We start from the raw sequence: 12,539 nt of genomic DNA, 5'->3' as shown, positions 1-12,539 counted from the left end.
CCGTTCTCCGGCCGCACCGGGGCGGGGGGGGAGGAGGAGGAGGGGGGGGGGGGGGGGGGCTTCGTGGCTGCGGGGCGGGGCGGGGACGTCACGTTACGTCACGCGGTGCGGGATCCGCTGGCTTCCGGGTGCGCGGCGGAGCGGCGGGCATGGCGCGCATCACGCTGGAGGACCTGGATGCCCTGGGCGACGAGGACGACGGCGACGAGGAAGCGGCGGCGGCGGCGGGTGGGGAGGAGGAGGAAGAGGAGGAGGAGGAGCGGGGCCGGTTGTTCGCTCACTGGGAGGCCGTGGCCAGCACGCACCGCGTGAGCCTGCCCCGAGGTGAGCCCGAGCTGCGCTGCCGCGGGGGGGGGGGGACGCGCGCACGGGCACCCCGCTGCCGGGCTCAGCCCGGGGGGTCCCGGGCCCCTCCGGGCGCCGGAGGGCGGGGAGCCGTTCCGGGCCTGACAGCGCCCCCGTGAACCGGGGCCGGTGGTGGGGCCGGGCCCGGGTGCGCAGGCGGGACTCGCTGCCGCCCAGCCTGGGCGAGCCTCGCCTCCCTTCTCCCCTGTGCTTTGCCTTGCAGACATGGCAGGCCCCATCGCCCAGATGACGCGGCACAGCCAGGCTCGCGAGCCCGTGCCGTACGTTACCCTCTCGCAGCCTGAGAAGGTGAGGCCCGCTCCTCCCCGCACCCCCAGGTTCTCGCCTGCCGCCAGCCAGGCCGGTGCGGGTGCTGCGGCCGCCAGCCTGGGGAGCAGGAAGAGCGTCTTGCTTTCGGAGGAGGTGGCCACATGTCTGTCCGCTTGCCTACGCCGGCCTTGCAGAGGTTTCCGCAGAAGCGCTGCGGCCAGGATGGCAGCGCGGGATCGGTGCGGCGTTCTGCCCCGTCTGCGTCTTCTCCCGTGTCGAGTAATGGCAGGGCTCGGGCTTCCCAGCTTGCCTGTCTGAAACCGGGCTGGCCTCGCTGCTTCCTCCGGGCTCCTGCCTGCCTCCTTTACTAACCTGCCCTCCGCGGCTGAGAGAGTGAATTCTCAGCTCACAGCCTGCTCCCCGCCTGGCTCAAAACACCCTGTTGCGTAGCTGGAAGCCCTGCTGGGTTTGTGTCTGTGCTGGGGGAGCTTGACATCTCTGCTGCGGGGAACGAGGGGCCTGTAGCCCCGGCCCTCAGACCTCTCAGCACGTGTTACTGCTTGTCACGACTGCCAGTCCAAGCGCCGTCGCTTCTTGCCTGGAGACCTCCCATTCTTGCTGCCTACATTGCACATCTCATCTCTCACGCAAAGCTTAGAGAAATAACTGGGAAGAAGCACTTGTCAGACTGGTTCCCGTCTCTCTGCAGGCTTGGTTGGGCTTGCTACCAAGAAGACATCTGTCCTCCATATGAGGAGAGCTTAACCAATTTCTTTTGGGCCGAGTCCAGCACTCCTACCTGTAAAACACATCTGAGACCGCAGGTTGTGCAACTCTGATCTGGGGCTTTGCCACGCTCCCTCTTCCCCTGTTCTGGGTCCCAGGGACTTAGGCTGGGTTCTCCTGGACCTTGAGTTGGACTTGATGATCCTTATGAGTCCCTTCCAACTCAGTATATTCTATGATTCTATGCTGGTCCCGGGTGGGAATGGGACCCCAAGACATTGTGGAGCCTAAAGATCTTTTATTGCCATTGGGAACCCCTCTGTGCCTGAGGAAGGTTCTTGGAATTTGACTCGGGGCCTGAGTGAGGAGTTAGGAGTCACTCCCTGGCATTAGTGCTGTGGGAACACTGGAGCTGGGGCCCTTAAGAAAATATCTCCCAAGTTCTGTCAGACCAGTAGTATTTGGTTGCTCTTCCTGAGCTGTCAGTGCTACGAGCATTCATCCTCTTGGAGGCAAGTGAACTATTACGTCACTACAAAGCTCGGCTCTGTCAGCACTCAGTCCTATTCCCCAGCTTACATTGCAGTGACCAGTTGGTGCTGGGTCTGTGTGAAACTTACTTACGGTCGAGTCTCACATGGTGGTGGACATAAGCATCAGGCTGTGGAAGGACCAGATGCTGTGGCTTGCTGGGTTGATATTTTCTCTGTTATTTATTCGACATCTTACTGTTTATTTGGTGATGGTGTGGCAGATGAGAATTGCAGATTGTCTAGAGGGACTAGCAGCTTCCTTGCTTGGAAAATGCTCTTGCTCTGTGTTTTGGGACAATAGCAGGCATGGCCCCATCTAGAGGGCAAATGCTGGCTGGCATGCAGTGTTTTGGGGCATTCTTCTTCCTGGCACCCCACTGATGTACACAAGCAGCCTGGATGCCTTCCTTCTACCTTTGGTTTGGCTTTCTGAGCAGAGACCTGATTTGGGTGGAGGCACAGAGGGGCTGCACTCAGTCTTGAGGCTGGTCACAACCTCCTGGCTCGCTCGCCACCAACGCAGCTGCGAAACACAGAAGTTTGGCCAGGTGCCCTGATCTCTGTGGAACAAGTTTGTCTTTAATCCGTCTGAAGAGCAAGCTGAGAGCAGGAAGATAGGTGCTGGTGACGACTTCCCACCCCCTCTTTATGCAGTACTTGCCATGAGCTGAAAAATGAGCAGATCCAGATGCAATTTCCCCATCTCCCCTGCCCCCCCTTCTGTGTTGGGTTTGTGCAGAAGACTGTGGATCTGTGCTGGAAGTCTGACTCATCCAACAAAGCTGTCCCCTCCGCACCAGCTGGGTTCATGTTTCTTCTTCTTCTTCCTGTCACTTCTTGGTATGGGAGAAGGGTCTGAGGGGAGGTTTTTTTTCCCCAGCTTTCGCAGTTCTTCTGCCAGACTTTCACTTCTGGGCAGGAGCTTTTAATGCTTGTTACCCTCTGCACACACCGTGCTCCAGAGAAAAGGCGCTGCACTTGAGAATCATGTCAGCCTTACTGGAGGCCTTTAGGTGCCTGGAATCAGGAACATCCTCGTGAAGGGGCTGGACAGCAACTGGAGAGGAGCAGAAAGTCCAGTGCTCCTTGCTGAGGATGTGCTGCATTCCCTGTGCATGCTGGGAGCCTCCAAGCCTCCCCTGCACCCTGTCCCCTGTCTGTGCTTTTCCTCTCCCTGACTTTTGCCTGGTGCTGTTACGTGTCCTTCTCTGAGGTGCATGTGATGCCAGTTCCCTTACCTTCTCTGGCCCCTCCTGCCAGTCACTGACCAGGAGGGGGGGTCTCATACTGGCAGGGTGCTGTCTCCCCGCTTTCTGCCTGTCAGTGTTGGTTTTGCCCACCCGAGTGCTGCAGTGATGTCAGCGTGTGTAACTCTGACTTGGGTTGTCTGTGGCCTGTTTCAGTGCGAGGAAGTGGCCTACGAGGAGCGGCAGTACCCAGCTGGGAAGTGGGCCTGTGTCACCAAGGGGGAGCCCATGTATGAGCAGAGCATCTCCATGAGCTTCATGAAGCTCATGCGCTACATCTGCAAGGAGAACTCTGTAGGTGTGTGCAGGCAGGGGTTGGAGGGGGCTGGCAGGCTGCGCAGAGGGAGGGCCCTGCCGCTGTTCGTCTGGAAAGGGGAGGAGGGCTGCCACCACCAAGCCGCCTGTCTCACTGTGCCCGATGCTTTCCTGCCTTCTTCCAGGTTGCTATCTGGGCATGACGGTCCCAGTGCTCAACGAAGTCCACCTGACCAAGGAGGGGACCAACCTGGAGCGTGAGGTCGTAACTGCCTATTACCTCCCAGGACAGTTCCAGCAAAACCCCCCTGTTCCTACAGACCCCGAAATCCACATCACCGAGAGGGCACCGCTCCGGGTTATAACCAGGTGACCCCAGCCAGCACCAGAGCTGTTCTCTCAGTTCAGCAGAGAAGCCGCGCAGAACTCCCTGCAAGGCTTCTGAAGCCTCATTTCTCCTCTCACAGAAGCCCTGCAGGGATGGGCACCTTGGTTGTGGGCAGGAGGAATGTGCTGGCTCTGGTGCTTACGCTGCTCCCTTGGCTTGCAGGGTTTTCTACGGGGTGACCACTGAGGAGACAATTCTGCGGGAGATCAGTCTCTTCTGGGAGCTTTTGGGCTCCACAGACGCTGTGCTCCGGGAAACCTACATTGTGGCTGCGTATGAAAATCCCAGCATCCCTCAGCGCCGCAACGAGATCTGGTTCATCTGCCGAGCAGAGTGAGCCCCCTCTGCGACCGCAGACCGTCCTGTGACTGGACCTGGTGTAGATGGCAGTTCTGACCCAAAGGAGACGAATGCACATCCTGACCCACCGCTCACCCACACGACCAACAGACCAGGAGACCACGGGGTGCGTTTGCACTCTGTCCCACTGGGGCCCAGCCAGGGGAAAACCTGCCTGGTCTGCACTTCGCTCGCCCCTGAGACTGGAGCTGGCACTGAGGAGAGCCTCTGCAGCAGGCTCCTGGTGGGAAGCACGTGGTTGGGGCTCATGTAAGGCCATAGCCGTGGGCTTGTGCAACTTGCTAGCCTGACTTGCGCTTCTCTTGGCTCTGAGCTGGGGCTGCAGAGCTGTGCCAAGCATGCTAGAGGGGCTTGTGGTTGACAGAGCCGCAAGCTGATGGTGTCTAGAAGGCAAATAGGACTGTGTATGAGGTGTGGGGCTCTGTCTGGGCCCTGGCCTGCTTCCTACAAGAGTGGCTGCCTGTCCTGAACAGAGCTACTGAAATGCTGCTACAGGGACAGTGGAGTTTGAAGGGGAAAAAGGCTTTCCGCAAGCAAGATGCGGATCCTGAACATTTCCAGCTGGGGTGGCTCTGTTTGGACTATTAGGTGCCTCCCTGGCTGTCACTCACCATCCCTCAGCCAGGACCGGGGCGCTGGCAGCCTTTGTCCATCAGTTGTGGGTGCTGTTTTGCAGATCTGCTGCAAGCTGCGAGGGACGGGTCCTGACAGCAGCAGCAGCACCGCAGTGTGTTGTGTTGTGCATCGATCAGCGAAGTTTCACATCCATGAACACTGTCGTGCTTTCCAGAGGGAAGCTGGCAGTGCCAACAGTAAATAAACCCAGCTCAAACCACTGCAGCTGCGGATCACTGATGGTGGGGATGAGGGGGGGTGCAGGTTGGCTTGGGAAGAGCCTTGTTCTCTCTCCTTCACAGGATGCTTCAGGTTGCAAATCTGTGGCTTATTAGAAGGGCTTTAATGATTGCCCAGGTTACAGCTTTGAGTTCAGCCAGGCACATCCTCTGCCTTCCTATGCAGGCTGCTTTTCTTGCTGCTACGGGCAACTGTGGCCACATTCTCCTGCAGGTAAGGGGGTTTTCTGTTGGGCGGGTCCTGTTCTAGCATCATTCTTACCTGTGCAAAACATCAGCTCCTTTGTACTGCACATGGGCACCCAATCTTGGGGGTTGAAAAGTCAGATGTGACTGCACAACATGCTGGTGGGCTGCAGGAACCGGTGTAATTTTGCAGGCATGTGTGTCACTGGCTCAGTGCAGAGGGACTTCTGGCTGCTTCTGAACCAGTTGCTGCTGTAACTTGGAGGTGTGCTGTGCATCTCACCTTCTGTTGCTGCTGCTCAAACTCTGGCTCCGGCCCTTTGGCCCTACAGTGCAGCTGGAAGAGGGAAAGGTTAGGGCCAGCTCCATGGTCTCATTGCCCTAGCAGTACAGGCAGCTTCTGCTGCTCCATTTCTAGTCAGCTGTTCCCTCCTGGGAGGCTTGTCCTTTGGCAGCGAGACAGCAGGGCTGCCCAGCCCATGAGGAGAGCAGGGCCCACCGTATTATACCCTCCTGTCCAGGGAGCAACGTAGCTTCAGGCAGCATCTGGGAAAGCACAGCAAGAGCAGACAGTGTTTCCCTGGGTACCTTGTGGTGCAGTTCTTGCCCCTGGGGCACTAAAGGCAGGTAGGGCCAGGAAGGTCCTATGGCAGCCTGCAGCTCTGAGGGCTGATGTGGCAAGTGCTCCTCAGATAAGAGTGGCAACACATGGATCAGCAGTTCTGTGCTCACTTCCCACGTGGGGAAGAAGGAATTCCATTGTGTGAGGATGGGATCAGGTGGCACAAAGTCAGGCAGCACATGCAGCACAGAGAGCTTTCCTCTTACTACATACACACCAGATGCTTTGCTTGCTTGTCCTGACCATCCAGGTGGAAGTCAAATTTGCTTTCTAGAGATTGCCGAGTAGGCTACTACTTCCTCTGAGGCTTTTTTGGTCACCAACCACAACCAGAACAGCTTTTTATGAGGGGAAGTGGTGGCTTCCCATTGAGAGAGTCTTGCGACTACTGGCAAACCCACGTGGCCATGTGCCCTGCTAGGGCAGCTCTGTGGTCCCCCAGGCCCGGCTGGAGGTGGTAATGGTGGGGGCTTCTGCTGTAGCTCCAGGTTTGCACCGGCACGTGGGACAGCTGGCTGCTCCAGTCCTGTGCCACAGGCTCCAACATTATCTGTGATGGATTCAGCAGCGCTCTCAGGGACGCCGTGGGGGTCTCTGATGGTGAGTCTCCCATGCCGTACCCAAAGCAGCCAGAAGCTTGGAGGCTCAACGAGCGAGCTTGAAAGCTGGGGGTCGAAGCTGCGGCTGCCAGGGCTGGTGGTGCAGGGCTGCGGTAGCCCCCGTGGGAGGCGTTCGGTGGGGCTGGGAGGGCTCCAGCCCGCACCGTGCAGGTGGCCAAGCCAGACTGCCCTGCTGCGCCCCAGCTTCGGGCAGCGTGTCGTGCAGCTGGGGCTGTGTGCCCACCCCTCTGTCTGCAGCAGGGTGCAGAGCTCCTGCCTCCCCGGTGCCCCCCGTGCTTTCCGCAGGGTCCCGACAATCGCAGGGAGCGGAGGGAGCTTCTGCCCTTAACAAAGCGGCCGCGACACCCCCCACCCCGCGTTGGGGCTGGCTGCGGACAGGAGCAGGGCGCGCCCGGTGCTCCTGCGGTGCGGGGTCCCAGCCGGCCGGCCCAGGGGCTTCCGCCGCAGCTCCTCTTCGGGCCCGCTCTGCCTCTCCGCTTCCAGGGCCGACGCGGGGGAGCGGTGGGCTGAGCCAGGCGCTGCCTACGGGTCCCGCTCCCCTGCGGCCCACCGCCCGGGCCCCGCCCGGTTTCCGGTGGCCACCCCGCCCCCGGAAGCCCCTCCCGGCGGCGGCGGCGGCAGGCGGGGAGGCGGCGGCATGGCCACGGGTGCGCGCTGACCGGCGCGGCGGGGAGCGGTGCGGAGGATGGCGGCGGTGCGGGCGCTCTTGGTGCTGGGTGAGTGCGGGCCTGAGCGGGGCCAGGCGCCGCAGCCTCTCCCGCCCCGGTGGGGGGGTGCCGGTCCTACTGCCCGCCCGCGATGGCGGGGCTTCGCGCCTCCGCGGCTCCCCCCTTCCCCCCCCCCCCCACCGTAGCGGGGCCGCGATGGGGCCGTCGGCAGGGCGGGGGCGGAGGGGCTCCGCGGCCGTCGCACCCGGGGGAGGGAGGGAGGGTCGGTGGAGGTGGCGCGGGGGCCTCTCCGACCGAGTCCCGGCGGTCCTGGCCTCGTGGTGGTCCGAGCCCCCCCCGGGTTTTCCCTGAACCTGGCGGCTGTGGGGCCGGGCGGCCCGGGACGGGCGCGGAGCGGGGGGGGGGGGGGGGGCTGCGCGGGGCTCCGTCCCGCTTCGATTCCCGGCGGACGGGCGGCCCCGCCCCGCGGAGCCCCCTTGTGTTGCGGGAGCCGGCGGAGTACCTCGCCCCGGCTCTCGTTCCCCGGCGTGCGCCGGCCCGTCCCGGCCGCCCGCCCGCTCCCGAGGGGGAGTGTTGTGCCTGGACGGACTCTCGGATGCAAATGCGCCAGACGGTCGCCGTCTGGGGAGGTGGCGAACAAGGTGCCTCCGGAGCAGTGGCGCTCCGGGAACGTGAGTCCCGGAGCTCCCCGCTCGCTGGGCTCGGCCCCCGGCTCCCGGCCTCCCTGGGGGGCCGTGGCGAGGGGCCGACGCCGAGAATGCTGCTTGGCTGCAGCAGGGGGTGGTTTTCCCCGTGAGCTCCGAGCAGATCAAAACTCGGGAGGTAAAAATAAAACCCGGTGGGCACGCAGCGGGCTGCCACCCAGGAACACTGGCTGCTTCCAGCCGCGCAGGGGGTTCTGTGCCCCGCAAAGCCCCCCCTCCCTCATCCCACCCTCCGTGCGGTGTGAGCCAGCAGAGGCTTGAGGGTAGGTGGTTGGTTTTCCCTGGCCACTGCTTTCCACAGTGTTTGACTCCAGCTGCAAGGCCCAAACCTGCTCTTCCCTTGCTCTGTTCCGTGGTGTTTCTCCCTGATGTCCTTCTGGCACCATTTGCCTTGCCTGAGGTAGCCTGGGGTTTTGGCACAAGAGCCATGGGGACCGTTAGCTGTTTTCCAGCCTGGCTTTGGAGGGTCCTGCATCTGCCCTGTGCCACGCTGCCTTGTTTTCTGCCCCCTTTGGGGGTATGTTGGCAGTACCCGCTTGTGGTCCCTTCTCTGTCACCACACACAGTTGGACAATTTGCTTTGCAGTTTCTGCCACAAAACCAAGGGCGATCTTAGTCTAGCACCTGGGGGTGGAGGGGAGGATGCTGCCTCTGAGGGAAAGGTATTTATAGCGGCTGTTGCTCTTTGCATGTCCTGCACAAGGCTGTCTGGCCCAGGCTTGCTGCCAGGCTGCAAGTAATGCCCAATTTACAACTGATAAGCGTGAGAAGCGGCACTTATTTAGCTGATTAGCAGTGTAATTGCCGATTGGAGCCTCCTGCCTGGGAAGGCTGTTTCTGGAGGGGGGAGTGCATGCTTTGCTTGGACTAGGATTTGGACCTACCTGCCAGCGTGGGGATGTGCTGGCCTGCCCGTGAGGGCTGTCTGCCGCCTTTCCTGCCAGCGTGCTCCCCTCTCCAGTTGATGGAGTTCCTGTATTGCTCCAAGCACATACCCTCCTTCTCGTTTCTCCTGCTCAGCAGGACTGTGTCTGGCAGCAGTGGGAGGAATGTGCTGCCATCCAGCTCAGGGGCACTCGAAAATAAAATCTCAGACGCCGGCAATGTGGCCGAAATGTGCAGTTTGATGTCTGGGTTTTATGGGCTGGTGGTAGGTTTTGTGGATTGCAGGACAGTGTCTGCCTTTGCCTGTGGGTGCTGTTCGGAGAGAGGGATGGGAAGTATCCATGGCACATGCAGGACTTTTCTACGGTCCTCCATTGCCACGTATGTGTTCCAGGAATGCTTGGTGCCTGGGCTGCTGGTCCCTGTTCCTCCATTTCCGTTGCTCAGCAAAGCTGTGATCTTTCTGGCAATGACACTGCAGCATGCCAGATGTGTGCTGACTTCTGCTGGAACATGTGGTTGAAATACTAGCAGAGGAATATTTGCTGAGTCAACTTTTCTTTAAAACTTGAAAAAAAACCCCAAACCCCAAACCAACCCCAACCGTCCAAATTTCAAAGGTCTGTTCTGGAAGCACCTCTGTCCCCTGTTCTGAGCAGTGTGTTTCTGTATGGCAGTGCCTGTGCTCGCTAGCAAGCCTCTTCCTAAAGAATGAAATCCCAAACAGAAATGATCAGATAGGAGCTGAGTATTTCCCATGTGTTTAAAGGGTCCAGAATAAATTTCCAATAGCAGAACTTGAGTGACTTTTGGTCTTTGCCATGCTTTTTCCAGCGGCTCCGAGTCCTCTACAGCTAGACCCAAGAGCGATAGTAGTTGATCTGAGTGAGCATTCCTTTGGTGGCCAAAAAGCTGTGCTGCTCAGCACATTTCTGGGCTGTTTTGGAGCAAAGTAGCGACAAGCCGATACCGTCCTTTTCTTGTAAAGCATGTGATTCCTCTTGGGACTTGGCTGAGCTCAGGCAGTGCTCCGGGCAGGCTGTAACCCTGATGTGGCAGGAGCTTCCAAGCTTCGGCAGCAACCCCACAGCCATGGCTGTAGGCACCTGGTCTGCACAGTGGGTCCTGGACCACTGAGAACTGGCACCGACCAAAGGGATATCACGTTCTGCGTAACTGATCCGGAATGAGACAGTCTTGTAAAGGCAGATAGGCAGATGTTTAAGCAGCAGCAAGCACCTGTATTTAGTTGCAGGCTGGGTGATGAATGAATGAATGCCCTTGCTCCCAGTCTGCTGAAGCCCTCTTGCTCAAGAGAGATGGGTGGATGGCACTGCGTGCCTGTGTCTTGCTCAGATGGATAGGTCTCACCTTGTTCAACCAAGCAGACAGGCATGTGTGTCCTGGGAGGGCATGCTCCATCTTCTCTGAAGGCTGCAGAGCCCAAGGAGAGTGAAGGAAAGAAGGTAGGAAAGGAATGGGAAGAGAAGAGCCTGGCTTTGGGGCAGTGGGCAAGAATGCAAGGGCCAGTCTGTCTGTAAGCGATAAGGCACTTAAAAAAGATCTGAAGCCTGTGAGGCCTGGTTACAGGTATTTACTAGGGGAACTTTACACTAATATTTTTCTTCCCTTCATTGCAATTCATCTGCTATTTGAGCTGCAAAGATCAAAGCTGTCTTCCAGCAAGCACACGTGGACTTAAATAAATAGCTGGACCTACACCTCTCTCCAGTGAATAAACACTCTTTCCTCTCTGAACATTTTCAAGCATAGCTCTCAGGTCTGGAATGCAAAACATTTCACATTAGCAGTGGGTGTTTCCACTGCTTTCGATATTTGGGAACCTGGAACAAATGCTTATTTAGCAGCAGACAGACTCAGGTACAAATGTGCTCTTTGTGAAGGCAGTTGCTGGTGCTGTGGTGTTTGTAGGGGAATTCCCCTGGGGGGGAAGGACATGAGATTGTTTGTCCAGACCCCAAGGAAATAGGTCTCGTTCTCGTAATGTGAGTGGTGGCGGTCTTGTGGGCTGGGGCAGGCAGATCTTTGGAGGCCTGGAGGGCAGTGTGGCTGACAAGATGCTTGGCAGATGCACAGAAACATTCTCTTTTATGAGGATTTAACTTGCATGGGCTGTTGGTGTTGGGTCGGGGACGTGGGGTGGCAGAGGTGGATTTTGCTGTGTGAGAGGGAACTGTACCAGTTCGTCTCCCCGGGTGAATGGCGATAGCTACTGGGTAAGGTTGGTCGTGTCCTTGATGGGAGAAGTGCAAGCATAGTACCTTTACCTTTATAAGAAATTCCCTGTGTCTTGGGGGAGAGGGGAGATGAAGAAATGGTTTGGCAATTGGTAACTTGTTGGTTCATCGGGCATCAGTGTGCATTTGGGCACTGCAGAATGGCCTGGGTGGTCTGTTTCCATGTCCTGCTTCTTGCCTGGAGGATGTTGGGAGGTGGCATCTAAAAGCTGCCTGTAAACACCTTTTAGTCTGTTAGAAAAGCAGTGGGGTTAAAGGCATGTGCTGTGAATGTAGTGTGCCTTCTGTGCCACCTTGCCTGGAGAAGCAGCACCACTGCTGCACTCGGAAGGATTTGTTCTCTGAGAGAGACCTGGCATGGAGAAGACAGGGATGCGGCAGGTTTCCAGGCTTTTCACGCGGCTGCTTGTCAGAGCAGGGGCTATTCCCTGGACTTTGTTGCTGTTGGTTGGCTCTGCATGTGGCTCAGGTCTTGTTCCTCATGTCCTTGTGAGCCTTCAGCAGTCCAGATACATTGTGCAATCTCTTGCCTTTTAGGGAGGTTGTTCAGAGGGAGCACAAGTAAGGGGGGGGGTGTTGGGGACAGGCGCTTGGGTCTTTTAAAAGCTCTTTGTTCATCTTCTGATGCCAAAGCTGTTGAACCACAGCATAAGATAGCAAGCACGTGGCTTTTTGATTGTGGAGGATGTGGTCTGGGCAGTACCTGACCCTGTCAGGATATGCTGTGCTGGTAGTGTTGATGAACTCTCTCGTCCCTCCTCTTCCTCACCTGGTGTGGGGACATAGGATCCGGGGGATGCTTTCCTGCGTTGCTGTGGGGTGCTGTATGAAGGAGCAGTGTCCCATCACCTCTCAAGTCGCATGGTGCCAGCAAATCCACCTTGCACTGTGATGGGAACTGTTGCTTTTGCTGTTTGGTTTGGCTGTTGTCCCTAAACAAAAACGTACCAGACTGAAGGATCATCCTGAAGAAGACCATGTCCCGTTTCACTCTTCCCGTGCCTTCTGAACGTACCACTGTGCAGGCAGTGAGAAGGAAGAGAGGCTTGCAAGGCACGGAGGTTGGTTTGAGAACTAGGCTGGAGTGCAGCAGAAGCTTTGCAGGATGCTCACAAGTGTCTGTGGCCTCAAGTAGTGGGGCACGAAGAATATTTGTCTGGGATTTCTTCTGGATTATCTTTCTCCATGGGAGATGGGCACAAGCTGGTTGTAATGGAGCTCCTGCGGGCTCTTGAGGTTGGAGGCACGTTCAGAACATTAAGCAGCTGTCTGGGTTCAGGTTATGTGTCTGTGGGTTTGGGTGCTGCTTGAAATCAGGTTGGATAGAGTCCTGTCCAAAGGTTCGTCTGGTCCTTCCTCTTGCCTCTACCCACTTTGGAATGTTGCACCAGGGTGGGAATGAACCCCTGCCGCCCTGTCAAGGCAGGGACTCCATTTCAGGTCATTCCTTTGTTCAGGGGAAGTACTTGGCAGCAAGTGCTGTTCTGTGTTTACCTGTGTCTCCTTTTAATCTGCGCAGCCCCTGCCGAGTAGCTGTGGAAGATCTTCAAGCCAAACACAAGTGGTCTTTGTTTCAAAGCATCAATTTGTGTTGGCAGCCAGGTCTGCAGCGCATGTG

The 12,539-nt window shown here is 58.0% G+C and overlaps 2 protein-coding genes across 2 annotated transcripts in view; both read left to right on the top strand.

The window, feature by feature from the left end:
- Nucleotides 1-149: 149 nt before the first annotated feature.
- LOC311189848 (heme-binding protein 1-like) lies at nucleotides 150-4,954 on the top strand (the record flags this gene model as incomplete). The annotated part of the gene is made up of 5 exons (XM_084261634.1): nucleotides 150-324; nucleotides 569-654; nucleotides 3,278-3,419; nucleotides 3,562-3,745; nucleotides 3,927-4,954. 5 exons carry the CDS (start codon nucleotides 150-152, stop codon nucleotides 4,099-4,101), a joined length of 762 nt encoding a protein of 253 aa, XP_084117760.1. The 3' UTR covers nucleotides 4,102-4,954.
- A 184-nt stretch (nucleotides 4,955-5,138) lies between these two features.
- PTK7 (protein tyrosine kinase 7 (inactive)) overlaps nucleotides 5,139-12,539 on the top strand; it is a gene marked incomplete at its 5' end in the record, with an annotated part of 41,863 nt that continues 34,462 nt past the window's right edge. Inside the window, 3 exons of the mRNA XM_084261110.1 lie at nucleotides 5,139-5,192; nucleotides 6,269-6,386; nucleotides 7,081-7,122. Coding sequence (XP_084117236.1) covers nucleotides 5,139-5,192; nucleotides 6,269-6,386; nucleotides 7,081-7,122 — 214 coding nt within the window. The remainder of the gene's footprint in view (nucleotides 5,193-6,268; nucleotides 6,387-7,080; nucleotides 7,123-12,539) is intronic.

This window comes from Gallinula chloropus, assembly GCF_964237585.1.
Source record: "Gallinula chloropus genome assembly, chromosome: 3".
NCBI lineage: Eukaryota > Metazoa > Chordata > Aves > Gruiformes > Rallidae > Gallinula > Gallinula chloropus.
This window is presented reverse-complemented; position numbering and strand designations above follow the sequence as displayed.